Source organism: Hordeum vulgare, chromosome 2H (assembly GCF_904849725.1).
Source record: "Hordeum vulgare subsp. vulgare chromosome 2H, MorexV3_pseudomolecules_assembly, whole genome shotgun sequence".
NCBI classification, from domain to species: domain Eukaryota; kingdom Viridiplantae; phylum Streptophyta; class Magnoliopsida; order Poales; family Poaceae; genus Hordeum; species Hordeum vulgare.
In genome coordinates this window covers 23,425,734-23,446,496 of record NC_058519.1, presented here as the reverse complement: position 1 = coordinate 23,446,496, position 20,763 = coordinate 23,425,734, and the positions used below count along the sequence as shown (strand labels likewise).

Here is a 20,763-nt window from a genome sequence, read left to right as displayed (position 1 = left end):
ATACTGCTGCCGGCATTGTCCCTCTTCATGTAAATCTTGTAAAATAAGAGAGAAAAGACATAAGTATTGTACCATAATGTGCAATAAGAACCCATAATGCAATACATATTGATATAAAAGCAGGATGCAAAATGGATATCTACTCCCCTAAGCTTAGACCTCGCTTGTCCTCAAGCGAAAGCCGAGATAAATAAACATGCCCACATGTTTAGAGATAGAGGTGTCGATGAAATAAAATATGGACACGAGGGCATCATGATTATCTTTAGAACAACAACACACATTGACATATAATATCTTATACTAGAGTAACAATTCATTCACAAGGCAAATATGCATCAAGAACTCTATTGAGAACTAAGAAACTATGATTTCAATCACTGAGGCAATTCCAATTTATCGCAACGTAGGAAAGAGTCAATATAAGAGCTTGTAACGCAAATCCACATACTCAATCATCTTATAGTCTTTCATAATTGCTAACACTCACGCGATACCTATGAGGTCAAAGTTTTAATCGGACACAAAGGAAGATATGGGCTTATAGTTTTGCTTCTCAACTATTTACCTCAAAGGTAATGCCAACAATAATAACTCATGATCACTCACATCCGAGTGGATATATTTGTCTAGATCATTTCCCAACACATGACGCTTGCCAAAAGATAAAGGCGAAATAAAAGAAATGGTGAAGATCACCACGACTCTTACATAAAGGTAAGTACTAAAAAGTAAAGGTAACAGATACGCCCTTCGCAGAGGGAAGCAGAGGTTGCCATGTGCTTTTATAGTTGGATGCAGAATCTCTTAATGCAAAAGAACATCACTTTATATTGCCCCTTGTGATAGAGAACTTTATTATGTAGTCTGTCGCTTTTGTTTCTTCTATATCACAAGTTTGTATAAAGTTTGGAGCACACATATTTACGGAGAAATTTCTATTGCTTGCACCGATGAAAACTTACTTGAACGATCTTACTCAATCCATAGGTAGGTATGGTGGACTTTCAAGGCAAACCCGGGTTAAAGATTTTTGGATGCACAAGTAGTATCTCTACTTGGTGCAGAAGTTTCTTTTGGCTAATATGAGGTGGAAGCAAGCGACATACGTTGTAGGATCTACAACCATATAACTTCTATTCGGAAATAAGCAAACATAACTCATTATGTTGTCTTCCTTGTACAACATGAACCTTTTAGAATATAATTTTTAGTGAGTTCTCACAATCATAAAAGATGTCTACGATAATATATTTATATGTTACCCTCTCTTTCTTTATTACTTCATGTTAATTGCAAGAATGACCAATAGCTTGTTTGTCAACTTACAACAAATTTCAATCAACATACTTTTTATATGTGAAGTCATCTCTCCATATAAGATCATCATGTATGCTCTTTTGCTTTTATTATATACTTCTTTCTATTTCTTTTTCTCTAGATCATAGAAAGAAAGCAAAGCCCTCAACTAAGAACTACTTTTTACTCCCTCTGTCCCAAAATAACTGTCTCGACTTTGTATTAGATCTAGTACAAAATTGTATTAAGCTTAAGACACTTATTTTGGGACGGAGGGAGTATTATATAACTCTCGGACTTGCTTACATAGGGGGACCAAAAAGAAAAACTTAAAACTAGATCGAACTAAAACTTTATTCCACTAGATCAAGATATAACTAAAAGTATCGAACACAGAAAAAAAAAGTAAAAATGTGTGATGGTGATACGATACCGGGGCACCTCCCCCAAGCTTGGCACAAGCCAAGGGGAGTGCCCATACCCATGTGTCCGGTTGTCTTCTTTTGAAGGTGCTGACGTTTGAGTTGTTGGTGATGTTGAATGTTTGTCCTCCGTCTTTCAAGGCATGGGTGCACCATCGTGAAAAGATGAACTAGTCTCCAGGATGCTCAGGCCTGCAGCCAAACTCATTTTCTTAAATTTGTATTCATACTCACAGTTTTGGTTTTGCAGGTCATAGATCTGGGCTTGGAGTTGCTCGATTTTCTCATAAATCTTGAAGATGTGATCCCAGATGCCCTTGGCGTCTAGCTTGTGCTTATGGGTAAACTCCGTGATCATCAGGTGATTGGCATTAAGTCCTCGTTCCACCATCCCTTGACACTTGAAGACTTGTTGCTCCTTGATGCAAACCCATGGAAACACACCTAACGCCACATAGAACTCTCACAAAGACCATGCGGGTTAGTACACAAAAGCGTTATGGACAATGCTTACCATACCATGGGATCACTTGATCCCTCTCGGTACATCTTATACACTTTGTGTGTTGATCATTTTGATTTACTCTTTGCTTAGTCTTGATCAACCTTGTGTCTTTATGACCAATCTTTGGATAATACTTTGAATACCATCTTGGTCATCATGTAAACTCCTTGAAACTAACAGATGGACTTCAAGAAGTATCTATGGACAAATCCTTCGAATATAACTCAATGCAACCATTAGTACATAGGGATTGTCATTAATTATCAAAACCACATACAAAGAAATATACTCTAACAATCTTCCCCATTTTGGTAATTGATGACAATCACTACATGAGAGTTTATATAAGGAAATAAGCATAACCAAGCACATACATACAAAGCAATAATGCATGCGTACAAGACAAAACCCTCTAAGCATCATCAAATTAAACTCTCTAAACTTCTCCCCCATTGGCATCGATTGTCAAAATGGACAAAAAGTTTAGAAAACCAATATAGTAGGTGGTCGTCCAAAAAGTGTGTGCCTCTCAACAAATTACTGCAAACAAATACACTAATACAATGAGAAACGTTGGAGAAAAACGAACTATATTAAGGACCCAAAGATTGCAAGAAGGATCGTATGTCACAAGGACATATAGAAAAGAGAAGCAAGCAATCAAAATATACCAATAGGGACAAGCAATCGTATGGTCCTTCGAACCACATGAATAAAAGATATTATGATAAGGGCAAAGGACTGTTTTATCAAAACTAGAGAAGCTCCCCATGATTTGTTTTACAAATAAGAATTTTGTATTGATACACGTGCACAAAATAGGACCGGTGCTCCTCCAAAATTAATAAAAACACACAACAAGTGCAAGAAAATAGATGAGACAATAAGCATATCACTTGCACAAAACATATGGTTGAGCAATATGTAAAAGAGGCAGTGCCAATGGAAAAATCCTTCGAATAAAACTCAATGCAACCATTAGTCCATAGGGATATTGTCATTAATTACCAAAACCAAATACAGAAAAATATGCTCTAACATGTACGATTTTTTTCCATGCAACATTCCCCATCACCCTAGTCGAAAGAGTTGTGTGGACGCAGAACCAACTAGACTAACATATGATACGGTGAATGGTCCCATCGCACTAACCATGTAGCATTGGATGCTAGCCGGATAATATGAACTTAGAAAGATCTGGTCAGATTTGACGTAGTCGGATCCGAGTCGAGATAAGGTCTGAGTTGGACAGACCCAATTATGCACGCAACGATAGCTCATCTGTGAGACTCTTGTACAACATACATTCTATGTCTTAGGACCTGAGCTGCCGCATGTACTCGGGATGATGACAGACTTGCTTTCGGCCGACCAAACGCTACTCCCTTATTCGATAGCCCCTCCTTGGGCGGATTTCTCCTTTTGCTCCTCAGCCTACGGGGTAACAATTCCATCGAATTGAGTATGACTGTATGTGTGATAGCATCTACTATACCAGGAATATCAATGAACCCCATTCTTGCAATTGCTCAGGATACCCTCTTTTAGCTGCTAGGTCTATTTCTTAGTTCAAGATCCCTCTTACTAACTGGAATAAAAGAATTAGTAGATCTGAATTCAAAATAAAATTATGATATGAGTTTTTTATTTCATAATCATTTCGAATTTTATTTTGAAATTTTAAAAAAGATAAAGAACCTATATTATAATATGAGTTCTGTGATTAATCGTTTGCTATGTCAGTATCTATACGTGTTTATTAAATGTATAAAGTATAAAACCCCTCCCATCCCTCGTCGGTTGCCCGCAGGACCCACTATCAAGAAGTGTATCCACGGCTTCTTGTACCAATTTTTCCTGGCACATTACTAAATCTGCTGGCGCTAATTCACTTCCTTTTAATAGATAGGCAAGATTGTTGTTCCGACGGATAATTCTCTTATAAAGTTCATTAATGTCTGAAGTCACTACTTTATCTCTAGACCTATAAACAATAGGTCTCAATTCGGGAGGAAGAACCGGTTACAAAGGTAGGTTTCGGACTTGTCCAGACCCATGCTGCGAGACGTGGTCGAGCTAGATGAGGTTTTCCCCTCCGATCAGGAGAGATATACTCTGGGCCCCTCGGGTGATCTGACCTAGATAAGCATGGCCATACAATGAGGATTATGAGATAATCCGAATGTTGGTCAGATTCTCCGGAACGAGAAAGAGCTCGCGTGCGACAACAAGGCTAACCATGTCGCCTTGAGTACGACAACGTATATCGTGTGGCAAAGGGAATAGAAGTACGAAGTATAGGTTCGTATAACCAGCTCCATCATACACTTGGAGTCGACACGTCTTGCTAGAGGCGCTGCCGACTAACCGAGTCACGTGGTCTGAATCACGACAAAGTGAATGAGAACCTAAAGGGTCGCGCGCTTAAAGGAAGGAACACGTCGGCTTTAGGGTCCGTGTGAGGCCCAAGAGTTGAGCCCGCGCTGGATGCCTATATATAGTGAAGGTGCGGCACATTTATTCAGTCGATCGCTTTGGCGCCGTCATTAATTAGGGTTGTGCATGTGTTGCACCTAGCCACCTCCATCCGCCGCCGCTAACTGTGTAATCCGTACCTAGCAGTCCGCCGGACGTTGTTCCTCCTGCGCGCGGAGATACCATTAGGGGCAGTGCACCTGCGCCGCTCCGGCGAACCTGTACGTGGGATCCGGCGACCGACTATTCGTGGGAGAGGGATCCGACGACCGACTGTCGGACGAGGAGGAGACGGACCACGCGGACGCGCTGCCACATCTACTTCCGCTATACGGCACTGCGCGTCTAGTGGTAACAATCTATGATCCATCTCCGTAGCATATTCTTGGTTGTTCTTCGCGTAGGAAAATTTTAATTTTTGCATGCGATGCGCCTACAGTAGAACCCAACAAAGGGCTTCATACAGCGCACGCTGCTCAGCGACGAACTTCGGGGTCGTTGCTTTCATGGCCACCACAGCCTCCTCGCTCGCAATCTCGCATTTGATCTTGTCCTCCACCAGACGGTGATGCTCCAGCGCCCGTTCGAACACCGACATAGGCACCGACGTAGGCTGCACCTCCGTCATGGGTGGTGTTGTAGTGCGCATGCGCCTCCTTCATGCTGAAGCCGGCATCGGGACTGTGTCCTCAGAGCCGTGGTCATCGTGGTGTCGTCCTCGTCACCGAAGACCTCGCGCGAGCTGGTCGGCAATCCTGCCTCACTCCGCCTGGCAAGATGGTACTGCCACGCGGCGGCAAGGGCGGCCACCTCATGCTTCATCTTTGTGGAGAAGCCCTCTCATAGTGATTTGTCGCCTGTAGTGATGGAGGATGCGGACATGCGGTGCAAGGGAAGAGGATGGGAAACGGCTTTTGTTGTGCCACGGTGTTAGCCAGGTGTGACCGTCTTTAAATAGGGGATTTTGGCTAGGACAGGCGTCACTCCAAGGCGCCAGAATGGTTTTCTCGACCGGTGATCCTGCTTAATGGCGGCATACGGACGGACGGGCCATTGAACGGGCGTGGTAGGTAACGCGTCCCCGGCATTGAACAAGCGCGGACATCGGGGACGTGTCGTGGGCAGCGCCCTTGGTTGGCGCGCTACTTCAAAGGCGGAGGCAGGGAGAAGTCGTGTCCATCCTTAGTCATCTTCAATATGGAGAGGTGGCACATGAATGCGAATAGCTCACATCTGGCGGGAACACACATGCGAGGGAGGAGGAGTTGGGGTGTGCAAGGGTGGTAAGAAGCGGGCTCATGCGCGGTCCGAACGCCCGCATATCCTTCATGTTGGTTTCCGTTTTACGCAAGAAATTATGTTCGGACCGTCATTTGGAATGATACAGGCGCGCATTAGATGGCTTCCGCGGTGCGGACAGCGAGTCCGAATGGATGCGGGCGGTTTATGGGTCATCGTTGGAGATGCCCATATAAGCACGTGTTGTGGTAGGAATTAATTGTAATATAGAAGCATACGGATAAGAGTTTTTTCATGGAACATGAATATTTAGTATTTGGACTAATAATTTGAAGTAAAACTGAACTGATAAGAGTTGCCATCAAGAAGCTTATCCTGAAATTTACAAGCATCCCGTAAAACCAGTTATACAGGAATCTATCTATGTGGTAAAGTAGGAAAGTTTCCGTTGTCGGGACGCGGCAAGTTGGTCCGTAAATCCATGCGGCATGCACGTTTTGTGTGTTCACGGTCACGTGGTATGCATGTTATAGTTGATGACCAGAAAACTGCAGTATATTTTGTCTCCATTGGGGTTGGCAAATAATAAACGCAATCGTGGTCGATAAGAAAAAGTAGCACACGCAATCCCTCTATACATCTGTTGCAAGAACGAATGTCTCATCGGCACATCTCTTACACTACATACATATATATATATATATATGTTGCGCCTAGCTTGCTGGAGAGCCGGCGCGGATATACCACAATCACACAAGGACATATTTGTAAGGGCTAGGTATCGATCACGTACCCCGGAAGTAACAGGTAATGGGTGCTGATCGCAGTGGCCCCTCGGAAGATGTTAGGCAAAGCCGACAGATATCGATCCGCGTACCGAGAACACCAATCGGTACCGAGTTGGCAGATGATTCCACAGCGGAGGAGCCTTTGAGCCCAACCGCGAGACTCATGGAGGGTATCTGCATCGTCGTCATGATCGGTTTGGACGCCCCCCTAAACCTACCGCTACTGCGTGCCGGCTTCGAGGCTCAACTTCGCCATTACCCGCGCTTCCGGAGCATCCAAGTACCTACTCCTAGTTACCGCTGGCAAAGCTAAGGATTACTCCATCCGTTGTTGAATATAAGACATTCTAGAGATCCCTTCTAATATATAGACTTACATATATATATAGTTTGCATATATATGGGTACGTAAGTTTATACTATTAGAATCTTTAAAATGGCTTATATATATATATTTATATAAACGGAGTAGTATATATGGACGGGCATGCGAATTTCCATCATTAATAAACAGTCATTTTCGCCGCTCTGACCATGCGTGAACAGGTGACGGATGGGTACAAGGATGGAGAACCGCGGTGGGTGCGCACGACGGTGAAGTTCGAGGAGCACATCACATTTCCGACGCTGGATCCCGACGCCGTGACGATGGACCCAGACAAGGTCGTGGAGGACTACGTAGCAACGCTGCCTACGCTTCCCATGGACGGCAGCCGACCACCATGGGAGCTCCACCTTCTCGACTTCCCGACCTCGGAGGCGACTTCCACCGTCGTGATGCGCGCGCAACACTCCCTGGGCGACGGCATGTCTCTGATGGCATTCCTCATGGCGTCTGCGCGTAGCGCCGCTGATCCGACCAGCTCGCCGGCCATGTTGCCGACGGCCAGACGCGCTGGCGCCCTGTACGCGCGGTCCGCGGGAGCCACGGCGTTCATCGCCTGGGTTTGGTCGGGGTTCGTGCTCTCCTGGCACACCGTGGTGGACGTGGCCTTGTTCGTGGCGACTATTCTGTTCCTGAGAGATCCACGCACGCTGTTCAAGGGTGCGGAGGACAACGTACTACTATCACACGGCAAGCGCTTCGCACACCGGACCCTGAGCCTCGACGACATCAAGATTGTGAAGAATGCCATGAACTGCGTACGTACGTCCTACTCCTCCCTTCGTCCCGCCTATTGCAGCAGCCAACGCGCACCGATCAAGCTGGATGGTTATTTATTGGACTTTACTCCCTTCGTCCCTCACATATTGGATGTGGGTAACATCGATCTGATATTATGGGACGTCTGTCTTCAACCCCCTGTAGAATGCTGAACGGATAAATTAATACCATCTAAATTTATTTTTCTAACTTGATTTCGCAGACTGTAAATGATGTACTAGTTGGACTAACTTCTGCTGCACTATCTCGATATTACTTTCGCAAGTCCGGTAAGCATATCAGTCATGGCTCATGGGGGTGTGAGCGGCTAGCTTCGTCCGGCCGGCTTCATCCCACAATACTCATTAATGCAGTAAATTTAACGCTATGTTTTTGGGATCATACGATTCCACGTCTATATATAGTTGACTTGTTTTCGATGCTAGGTGACACAAACACTAGGAAAATCAGTTTGCGGTCAATCATTGTGGCCAACATAAGACAGAGAACTGGCCTACAAGTAAGAACTTAAACTATTATTTCATATGCTATTATTAATTTGTAATATTTTATTCTAGTATGTTATTACTTTAACTACCTTATTGATTTTTACAATTACATGGACACAGTCCCATGATAGCATGGTAGAATGTGGTAAAAGTAATGATGTTACATGGGGTAACAAATTGGGCTACATCATCCTTCCATTTCATATAGCCATGCACGATGATCAAATGGCTTATATCCGTGAAGCAAAGAAGATGGTGGAGCGAAAAAAGAGGTCACTTGAAGTGATTATGACACAAAAGATCCTTGCGATTTTCCTCAAATGTTTTGGTCTCAAGGTATATTTCATGAAATGCATAAACTTTTATAACAAGTTTATATCTCGCTACTTTCATGTTTCGACTTGCACTGCATTTATCCATCAAAGCAGGCAGCAGCCTTTATCGCGCGGCGCGTGCTGGGAAATACGACATTATTGTTCTCCAACATGATTGGACCAGTTGATCGGATAGAGTTATGGGGGCATACAATTACCTTCATTGCGCCAACCATGTATGGGCCAGGAGAGGCAAGTCATCATGGTGTTTATTTTACTTCCCAATTAATAGATCTTTTGTGTTACTGTGTGGGGTGTGGGGTGCGTGTGTGGTGGGGTGGGGGGGGGGGGATATAGTTGGCATACATATATATTGACAGTTTTTATCTTATTAAAATATCTTGATATATCATCACACGGTATGTGTGGTAAGCAACTTCGTAACTGAAATTGAGCTATACGATGCTTTAGGTCATTAGAAAAAAAAAACTAATACACCCAGGAGTTTGTTAAAACATGTTATAAGTAATGGACCAGGGTATATCAATTAATACAACCACTAGTGGGGACAGGACCTATAGTCCCGGCCCGTAAGGGGTTTTAGTCCCGGTTCACCAACCGGGACCAAAGGGGCGGGACTAAAGGCCTAACCTTTAGTCCCGGCCCTGTTCCAAGCCGGGACCAAAGGTGCTCCACGTGGGCGCCTCGGAGCGCCCTCAGGGGCAGGCCTTTTAGTCCCGGGTCTTTACACGGACCGGGACTAAAGAGTTTCAGATTTTGTTTATTTTTGGGTTTTAGGGTTTTACGGTTTAGGTGTTCGGGAGATTAACGTGATGCCTCGTTTGGTGTTCGGGAATTAGTTTTCATATAATTCTAAATAGAAATAATTATGCATATATATATAAGATTAACTTATCTTACAAGCGAGCATATATATACAATTATATGGAGATATGAATTATCGAGACTAGAGCCTGTCTATTCGATTACGTGGACCAACATCAGTAATGGCCCCTAGCTACACTAAATCGTCCTTTGTCATCTATAGCTTCCGTCCTCAGAAAGGTCGCAAGCTCCTCTGCAACAGCAATCGCGCGTTGCTCTGGTAGGGACTTCTCCCTCATGGCCATGTACTATATAAGAAGAGGAGATGAATATGAATATCAATCATGATAACAAAGAATGACGGGTAAAAATAGAGGTGTGAATGTTCATTGCTTACGTCGTATCTGTGATCCTTATGCTCAGAGGTAAACGTGCGAATGGTCTTGCAAACATAGTATCCGCATAGATGCGTCCCCCGTGGCTGCTGGTCGCACTTTACAAGAATAGAATATATATAATCAAAATAATAATCTAGCATCATAAATGTATTGAAAATGGAAGTATATCATACTACTACTTGTTGGGTAACGTAGCATAAATTCAAAATTTTCCTACGCATGTTCATATCTTCCTATGGAGAGACCAGCAACGAGAGAGGGGTAAGAGCATCTTCGTACCTTTGAAGATCGCTAAGCGGAAGCGTTTGCTAGAACGCGGTTGATGGAGTCGTACTCGCAGCGATTCCGATCTAGTGCCGAACAACGGCACCTCCGCGTTCAACACACGTGCAGCCCGGTGACGTCTCCCGCACCTTGATCCAGCAAGGAGGAGGGAGAGGTTGGGGAAGAAGACCAGCAACACGACGGCGTGGTGTTGGTGGAGAGACGAGGTCTCCTGGCAGGGCTTCGCCAAGCGCCGGCAGAGAGGAGGAGGGAGAGGAACAGGGCTGCGCCGAGAGAGAGAGATCAAAACGTGTCTCAAACAGCCCCGAACCTCATCTATATATAGGGGGAGGGGGAGGGGGCGCAGCCCTTAGGGTTCCCACCCCTAAGGGGTGCGGCAGCCCTCAGATGGGGAAGGGGTGGCGGCCAGGGCAAGGGGGAGGGGTGGCGCACCCCTCTGGTGGGCCTAAGGCCCACCTAAATTAGGGTTCCCCCCTCTTTTCCTTTCCCCTGCGCCATGGGCTGAGTGGGGAGGCATACCAGCCCAACTAGGGGCTGGTTCCCACCCCCACTTAGCCCATCTTACCTCTTGGGGTCGCAGCCCCCCTTCGGTGGTCCCCCGGGACCACCTCCGGTGGTCCCGGTGGTCCCGGTACGTTACCGGTGATGCCCGAAACACTTCCGGTGTCCGAAACCATCCGTCCTATATATCAATCTTTACCTCCGGACCATTCCGGAGCTCCTCGTGACGTCCGGGATCTCATCCGGGACTCCGAACAACTTTCGGTAGTCTCATATAACAATTCCCTATAACCCTAGCGTCATCGAACCTTAAGTGTGTAGACCCTACGGGTTCGGGAGACAGGCAGACATGACCGAGACATCTCTCTGGCCAATAACCATCAGCGGGGTCTGGATACCCATGGTGGCTCCCACTAGCTCCACGATGATCTCATCGGATGAACCACGATGTCAAGGATTCAATCAATCCCGTATACGATTCCCTTTGTCTGTCGGTATAGAACTTGCCCGAGATTCGATCGTCGGTATACCTATACCTTGTTCAATCTCGTTACCGGTAAGTCTCTTTACTCGTTCCGTAGCACGTCATCGTGTGACTAACTCCTTAGTCACATTGAGCTCATGATGATGTTCTACCGAGTGGGCCCAAAGATACCTCTCCGTCACACGGAGTGACAAATCCCGATCTCGATTCGTGCCAACCCAACTGACACTTTCGGAGGTACCCGTAGTGCACCTTTATAGTCACCCAGTTACGTTGTGACGTTTGATACACCCAAAGCACTCCTACGGTATCCGGGAGTTGCACGATCTCACGGTCGAAGGAAAAGATACTTGACATTAGAAAAGCATTAGCATACGAACAATACGATCTAGTGCTAGGCTTAGGATTGGGTCTTGTCCACCACATCATTCTCCCAATGATGTGATCCCGTTATCAATGACATCCAATGTCCATGATCAGGAAACCATGATCATCTATTGACTAACGAGCTAGCCAACTAGAGGCTTGCTAGGGACACATTGTGATCTATTCTTTCACACATGTATTATTGTTTCCTGTTAATACAATTATAGCATGAACGATAGACGATTATCATGAACAAGGAAATATGATAACAACCATTTTATTATTGCCTCTAGGCATATTTCCAACAGTCTCCCACTTGCACTAGAGTCAATAATCTAGTTACATTGTGATGTATCGAACACCCATAGCATCATGGTGTTGATCATGTTTTGCTCGTGGAAGAGGTTTAGTCAACGGGTCTGCAATATTCAGATCCGTGTGTACTTTACAAATATCTATCACTCCACTCTGGACATGGTCCTGGATGGAGTTGTAGCGGCGCTTGATGTGCTTCGTCTTCCGGTGAAACCTGGGCTCCTTGGCTATGGCAATGGCTCCAGTGTTATCACAGAAGAGTGTCATAGGACCCGACGCGCTTGGAACCACTCCAAGGTCGGTGATGAGCTCCTTCATCCAAATTCCTTCATGAGCTGCTTCTGAAGCAGCTATGTACTCCGCTTCACATGTAGATGCTGCCACGACTTCTTGCTTGCTGCTGCACCAGCTCACTGCCCCACCATTCAACACATATACGTATCCGGTTTGTGACTTAGAGTCATCCGAATCTGTGTCGAAGCTAGCATCGACGTAACCCTTTACGACGAGCTCTTCGTCACCTCCATAAACGAGAAACATTTCCTTAGTCCTTTTCAGGTACTTAAGGATATTCTTGACCGCTGTCCAGTGTTCCGCACCGGGATTACTTTGGTACCTCCCTACCAAGCTTATCGCAAGGTTTATATCAGGTCTGGTACACAGCATGGCATACATTAGAGAGCCCACGGCTGAAGCGTAGGGGACAGAACTCATCTTCTCTCTATCTGCTGTCGTGGTCGGCGACTGAGTCTTACTCAATCTTATACCTTGCAAAACTGGCAAGAACCCTTTCTTTGAGTTTTCCATATTGAATTTCTTCAATATCTTGTCAAGGTATGTACTTTGCGAAAGACCTATGAGGCGTCTCGATCTATCTCTATAGATCTTGATGCCTAATATGTATGCAGCTTCTCCAAGGTCCTTCATTGAAAAACTCTTGTTCAAGTAGGCCTTTATGCTCTCCAACATCTCTATATCATTCCCCATCAATAATATGTCATCCACATATAGTACGAGGAAAGCTACAGAGCTCCCACTCACTTTCTTGTACAGACAGGCTTCTCCGTAAACCTGTATGAACCCAAACGCCTTAATCACCTCATTAAAGCGAATGTTCCAACTCCGAGATGCTTGCACCAGCCCATAGATGGAGTGCTGGAGCTTGCATACTTTGTTAGCACCTTTAGGATCGACAAAACCTTCTGGTTGCATCATATACAACTCTTCCTTAAGATTCCCGTTAAGGAATGCTGTTTTGACGTCCATTTGCCAAATTTCATAATCATAAAAGGCGGCAATTGCTAACATGATTCGGACTGATTTCAGCTTCGCTACGGGAGAGAAAGTCTCTTCGTAGTCAACTCCTTGAATTTGTCGAAAACCCTTTGCGACAAGTCGAGCTTTGTAAACGGTTACATTACCGTTTGCATCAGTCTTCTTCTTGAAGATCCATTTATTTTCTATGGCTCGCCGGTCATCGGGCAAGTCCACCAAAGTCCATACTTTGTTATCATACATGGATCCTATCTCGGATTTCATGGCCTCAAGCCATTTGTTGGAATCCGGGCCCGCCATCGCTTCTTCATAGTTCGAAGGTTCACCGTTGTCTAACAACATGATTTCCATCACAGGGTTGCCGTACCACTCTGGTGCAGAGCGTACCCTTGTGGACCTTCGCGGTTCAGTAGTAACTTGATCCGAAGCTTCATGATCATCATCATTAACTTCCTCTTCAGTTGGTGTAGGCATCACAGGAACAACTTCTTGCGTTGCGCTACTTTCCTGTTCGAGAGGGGGTGTAATTACCTCATCAAGTTCTACCTTCCTCCCACTTACTTCTTTCGAGAGAAACTCTTTCTCTAGAAAGGATCCGTTCTTGGCAACAAAGGTTTTACCTTCGGATCTAAGAGAGAAGGTATACCCAATAGTTTCCTTAGGGTATCCTATGAATACGCATTTCTCCGCTTTGGGTTCGAGCTTTTCTGGTTGAAGTTTCTTCACATAAGCCTCGCAGCCCCAAACTTTAAGAAACGACAACTTAGGTTTCTTGCCAAACCACAGTTCATACGGTGTCGTCTCAACGGATTTAGACGGTGCCCTATTTAAAGTGAATGCTGCAGTTTCTAATGCGTATCCCCAAAATGATAGTGGCAAGTCGGTGAGAGACATCATAGATCGTACCATATCTAATAAGGTGCGATTACGACGTTCAGACACTCCGTTGCACTGCGGTGTGCCAGGCGGTGTTAGTTGTGAAACGATTCCACACTTTCTTAGGTGTGTGCCAAACTCGTGACTCAAATATTCTCCTCCACGATCAGATCGTAGACATTTTATTTTTCTGTCACGTTGATTCTCAACCTCACTCTGAAATTCCTTGAACTTTTCAAACGTCTCAGATTTGTGCTTCATCAAGTAGATATACCCATACCTACTCAAATCATCGGTGAGAGTGAGAACATAACGATAACCACCGCGAGCTTCAACGTTCATTGGACCACACACATCAGTATGTATTATTTCCAATAAGTCGGAGGCTCTCTCCATTATTCCTGAGAATGGAGTCTTAGTCATCTTGCCCATGAGGCACGGTTCGCATGTGTCAAATGATTCAAAGTCAAGAGACTCTAGCAGTCCATCAGTATGGAGCTTCTTCATGCGCTTAACACCGATATGACCAAGGCGGCAGTGCCACAAGTATGTGGGACTATCATTATCAACTTTGCATCTTTTGGTACTCACACTATGAATATGTGTAACATCACGATCGAGATTCATCAAGAATAAACCATTCACCAGCGGAGCATGACCATAAAACATATCACTCATATAAATAGAACAACCATTATTCTCTGACTTAAATGAGTAGCCGTCTCGCATTAAGCAAGACCCTGATACAATGTTCATGCTTAAAGCTGGTACTAAATAACAATTATTAAGGTTTAAAACTAATCCCGACGGTAGATGTAGAGGTAGCGTGCCGACGGCGATCACATCGACCTTTGAACCATTCCCGACGCGCATCGTCACCTCGTCCTTGGCCAGTCTCCGCTTATTCCGCAGTTCCTGCTTTGAGTTGCAAATGTGAGCAACAGCACCGGTATCAAATACCCAGGAGCTACTACGAGCGCTGGTAAGGTACACATCAATAACATGTATATCATATATACCTTTAACGTTGCCGGCCTTCTTGTCCGCTAAGTATTTGGGGCAGTTCCGCTTCCAGTGACCTTTTCCCTTGCAGTAGAAGCACTCAGTCTCAGGCTTGGGTCCGTTCTTTTTCTTCTTCCCGGCATCTGGCTTACCGGGCGCGGCAACAGCTTTGCCGTCTTTCTTGAAGTTCTTCTTACCCTTGCCTTTCTTGAAACTAGTGGTCTTGTTGACCATCAACACTTGATGCTCCTTCTTGATTTCTACTTCTGCAGACTTGAGCATCGAGTACAACTCGGGAATGGTTTTCTCCATCCCTTGCATGTTGTAGTTAAGCACAAAGCCTTTGTAGCTTGGTGGGAGAGACTGGAGGATTCTGTCAATGATAGCATCATCCGGAAGTTCGACTCCAAGTGAAGTCAGACGACCGTGTAACCCAGACATTTTGAGTATGTGCTCACTGACAGAACTGTTCTCCTCCATCTTACAGCTGAAGAACTTGTCGGAGACTTCATATCTCTCGACACGGGCATGAGCTTGAAAAACTAGCTTCAGCTCTTGGAACATCTCATATGCCCCGTGTTGCTCAAAACGTCTTTGGAGCCCCGTTTCTAAACTGTATAACATGCCACACCTGACCAGAGAGTAGTCATCATTCCGCGCTTGCCAGACGTTTAGAATGTCCTGGGCTGCTGCGGGAGCGGGAGGGTCACCTAGCGGCGCATTAAGGACATAAGCCTTTTTACTTGCTTCAAGGATGAGCTTCAGGTTGCGAACCCAGTCCGCATAGTTGCTACCATCATCTTTCAGCTTGTTTTTCTCTAGGAATGCGTTGAAGTTGAGGTTGACGTTGGACATCTACAATATTTATAAAGACAACTTTTAGACTAAGTTCATGACAATTAAGTTCATTTAATCAAATTAAGTATGAACTCCCACTTAAATCGACATCCCTCTAGTCATCTAAGTGATACATGATCCATGTTGACTAACCCGTGTCCGATCATCACGTGAGACGGACTAGTCACCATGGTGAGCAACTTCATGCTGATCGTATTCAACCATACGACTCATGTTCGACCTTTCGGTCTCTTGTATTCGAGGTCATGTCTGCACATGCTAAGCTCGTCGAGTCAACCTAAGTGTTTTGCGTGTGTAAATCTGGCTTACACCCGTTGTATGCGAACGTTAGAATCTATCACACCCGATCATCACGTGGTGCTTCGAGACAACGAACCTTCGCAACGGTGCACACTTAGGGGAATACGTTCTCGAAATTTTAGGAGGGATCATCTTATTATGCTACCGTCGTTTTAAGCAATAAGATGTAAAACATGATAAACATCACAATGCAATCATATAGTGACATGATATGGCCATTATCATCTTTGCTCATTCGATCTCCATCTTCAGGCATCGCATGATCATCATCGTCACCGGCGTGACACCATGATCTCCATCATCATGATCTCCATCATCGTGTCTCCGTGAAGTCGTCACACCAACTACTACTATCACTACTACTATGGCTAACCGTTAGCAATGAAGTAAAAGTAGCAAGCACATGGCGTTGCATCTCATACAATAAATTAAGACAACTCCTATGGCTCCTGCCGGTTGTCATACTCATCGACATGCAAGTCGTGAAACCTATTACAATAACATGATCATCTCATACATCATACATGCAACATCACAACTTTGGCCATATCACATCACATGTCAAACCCTGCAAAAACAAGTTAGACGACCTCTAATTGTTGTTGCAAGTTTTACGTGGATGATTTGGGTTTCTAGCAAGAACGCTTTCTTACCTACGTGACAGCCACAACAATGATATGCCAAAGCTATTTACCCTTCATAAGGACCCTTTTCATCAAATCCAATCCGACTAGAGTAGGAGAGACAGACACCCGCTAGCCACCTTTATGCACGATGTGCATGTTTGTCGGTGGAACCAGTCTCACGTAAGCGTACGTGTAAGGTCGGTCCGGGCCGCTTCATCCCACAATACCGCCGGAAAAGAATAAGACTAGTAACGGCAAGCAAATTGACAAACCATCGCCCACAACTTTTGTGTTCTACTCGTGCATGGAATCTACGCATAGAAAACCTGGCTCGGATGCCACTGTTGGGTAACGTAGCATAAATTCAAAATTTTCCTACGCATGTTCAGATCTTCCTATGGAGAGACCAGCAACGAGAGAGGGGTAAGAGCATCTTCGTACCTTTGAAGATCGCTAAGCGGAAGCGTTTGCTAGAACGCGGTTGATGGAGTCGTACTCGCAGCGATTCCGATCTAGTGCCGAACAACGGCACCTCCGCGTTCAACACACGTGCAGCCCGGTGACGTCTCCCGCACCTTGATCCAGCAAGGAGGAGGGAGAGGTTGGGGAAGAAGACCAGCAACACGACGGCGTGGTGTTGGTGGAGAGACGAGGTCTCCTGGCAGGGCTTCGCCAAGCGCCGGCAGAGAGGAGGAGGGAGAGGAACAGGGCTGCGCCGAGAGAGAGAGATCAAAACGTGTCTCAAACAGCCCCGAACCTCATCTATATATAGGAGGAGGGGGAGGGGGCGCAGCCCTTAGGGTTCCCACCCCTAAGGGGTGCGGCAGCCCTCAGATGGGGAAGGGGTGGCGGCCAGGGCAAGGGGGAGGGGTGGCGCACCCCTCTGGTGGGCCTAAGGCCCACCTAAATTAGGGTTCCCCCCTCTTTTCCTTTCCCCTGCGCCATGGGCTGAGTGGGGAGGCATACCAGCCCAACTAGGGGCTGGTTCCCACCCCCACTTAGCCCATCTTACCTCTTGGGGTCGCAGCCCCCCTTCGGTGGTCCCCCGGGACCACCTCCGGTGGTCCCGGTGGTCCCGGTACGTTACCGGTGATGCCCGAAACACTTCCGGTGTCCGAAACCATCCGTCCTATATATCAATCTTTACCTCCGGACCATTCCGGAGCTCCTCGTGACGTCCGGGATCTCATCCGGGACTCCGAACAACTTTCGGTAGTCTCATATAACAATTCCCTATAACCCTAGCGTCATCGAACCTTAAGTGTGTAGACCCTACGGGTTCGGGAGACAGGCAGACATGACCGAGACATCTCTCTGGCCAATAACCATCAGCGGGGTCTGGATACCCATGGTGGCTCCCACTAGCTCCACGATGATCTCATCGGATGAACCACGATGTCAAGGATTCAATCAATCCCGTATACGATTCCCTTTGTCTGTCGGTATAGAACTTGCCCGAGATTCGATCGTCGGTATACCTATACCTTGTTCAATCTCGTTACCGGTAAGTCTCTTTACTCGTTCCGTAGCACGTCATCGTGTGACTAACTCCTTAGTCACATTGAGCTCATGATGATGTTCTACCGAGTGGGCCCAAAGATACCTCTCCGTCACACGGAGTGACAAATCCCGATCTCGATTCGTGCCAACCCAACTGACACTTTCGGAGGTACCCGTAGTGCACCTTTATAGTCACCCAGTTACGTTGTGACGTTTGATACACCCAAAGCACTCCTACGGTATCCGGGAGTTGCACGATCTCACGGTCGAAGGAAAAGATACTTGACATTAGAAAAGCATTAGCATACGAACAATACGATCTAGTGCTAGGCTTAGGATTGGGTCTTGTCCACCACATCATTCTCCCAATGATGTGATCCCGTTATCAATGACATCCAATGTCCATGATCAGGAAACCATGATCATCTATTGACTAACGAGCTAGCCAACTAGAGGCTTGCTAGGGACACATTGTGATCTATTCTTTCACACATGTATTACTGTTTCCTGTTAATACAATTATAGCATGAACGATAGACGATTATCATGAACAAGGAAATATGATAACAACCATTTTATTATTGCCTCTAGGGCATATTTCCAACACTACTTACCTGAGCCGCTCTAAAGGTCAGCTTCTGAGGCTCGATACCGGGAGTCACACACTTGAACCGCTTCCAAACCCTGCCCGACAAGGATAATGATTTGCTAAGTTTTTCATTAACTGATATATCAGAAAATCATCGAAAGATACCGATAGAGAGCAAGAATGATTGAAATTACCCTTGGAGCATGTCCTGCAGGCTTCGGAACTGTTCCAAGGGTCTCGATAATGGGTCGAAGGCATCAACTCTTCCCTAGTAAGAGCGTAGCTGGCACGCCCTTGAAACTGCCCTGGATGCATGTCATCTCTTCCTTTATGACGTTCCTGGTCCTCCCGTGCTTCCGGTGTATCTTTTGACTTCCCATACAAGCCCAGGAAGCCTAGAATATTCACGCAGAGATTCTTCGTCAGGTGCATCACGTCGATTGCCGAGCGGACCTCATGGACTTCCCAGTAGGGTAGCTCCCAAAATATAGATTTCTTCTTCCACATGGGTACGCGCTTATCAGGGTCGTTAGGAACAGGTTGGCTGCCAGGACCCTTTGCAAAGATTAATTTTAAATCTTTGACCATATCAAATACTTCAGCACCAGTACGGATGACAGGCTTTCCCCGGGGTTCTGCCTTGCCATTGAAATGCTTGCCTTTTTTCTTTAAGGGATGCTTGGGCGGAAGAAAACGACGATTGTACGGGTACACATTCTTCCTACAGTTGTCGAGATATATACTTTCTGTCTGATCCAAACAGTGTGTGCATGCATTGTATCCCTTGTTTGACTGTCCTGAAATGTTACTAAGAGCAGGACAATCATTGATGGTTACGAAAAGAAACGCTCAAAGGTCAAATTCCTCTTGTTTGTGCTCGTCCCACACACGTACACCTGGTTCGGCCCACAACTGTAAAAGTAGATCATTACTATCCATCCCTAGGGTTTCAGCCTTAAACCGCAGATATGGCCCAAATATAATGGACAACCGGAAATCAAATATGTCTAAGATAGAAAAGAGGTACTCTCGGGTGCCTATAAACAACATCGACTTAAATCTTATGACTCCAGATAAGGTTGTGAGGGCAACTTACACTATGACGTGTTAAAACTTCCTAACCATGTCTCGAGGACAAATTCAGGGAGAGAGCGGGAGGAATGCCATTGCCAAAACATGATATCAGAGGGCATGCTCTCGTCCAGGAGGTGATGGTATTTTTCATCTAGAAAAATGTTTTGGCTCTTCGAAATGCTGGAGAGGATAGCAGTGTACCTTTGTATACGAAGGTTCCATGTAAAAAGACAACTGAAGTTTCGCCGACGAAATGTAAATTAAATATGTAAAATAGTACATTATTCTATTGCTTTTGTTTTGGTTTGTACTGTATTTTATTGGAAGCTTGATTGCTTTTGTAGGGTCTGATACTGAACTACCAAAGTTATAGCAGCACTATCAAGGTAGTTCTGTCTTTTGATGAGGACAAGTTTCCGGATTATCATCATCTTTTGGATGACTTTGCAGAGTCTCTCAGGCTCATTAAAGACGCGGCTTCAAGGCTTCGTTCCAAGGTCGTGCCCGCATGAGTCAGCATGAATAAAGTTGGATGACACTAGTGTAGATTGAGGCTAAAAAACAAACTATCGCACACCCTTGGACCTTACTATGTGTGATGCATGTATCACAAATGATAGAGAAATAAACTCGTGTGCGAGGAAATGAAACCTCTGCGGTAGCCCATTGAAAATGAAAATCATGTATGAAGATCAGATATATACACGTAGTATGAAACATCTGCATGCTTGCATTTTCGCCTATGTGGTGTGTATATATGGATATGCAGCCTGCAATGTTCCTCCATTGTGTCA

At 45.4% G+C, this 20,763-nt stretch overlaps 1 protein-coding gene across 1 annotated transcript; it reads left to right on the top strand.

Moving 5' to 3' along the window:
- The first annotated feature begins 6,684 nt into the window (after positions 1 to 6,684).
- On the top strand, positions 6,685 to 20,481 carry LOC123425084 (wax ester synthase/diacylglycerol acyltransferase 11-like). The gene is made up of 7 exons (XM_045108756.1): positions 6,685 to 7,008; positions 7,275 to 7,871; positions 8,096 to 8,162; positions 8,319 to 8,392; positions 8,502 to 8,717; positions 8,810 to 8,947; positions 20,314 to 20,481. The coding sequence occupies exons 1-7, from the start codon at positions 6,751 to 6,753 to the stop codon at positions 20,479 to 20,481; spliced, it is 1,518 nt and encodes a 505-aa protein (XP_044964691.1). The 5' UTR covers positions 6,685 to 6,750.
- Positions 20,482 to 20,763: the final 282 nt, after the last annotated feature.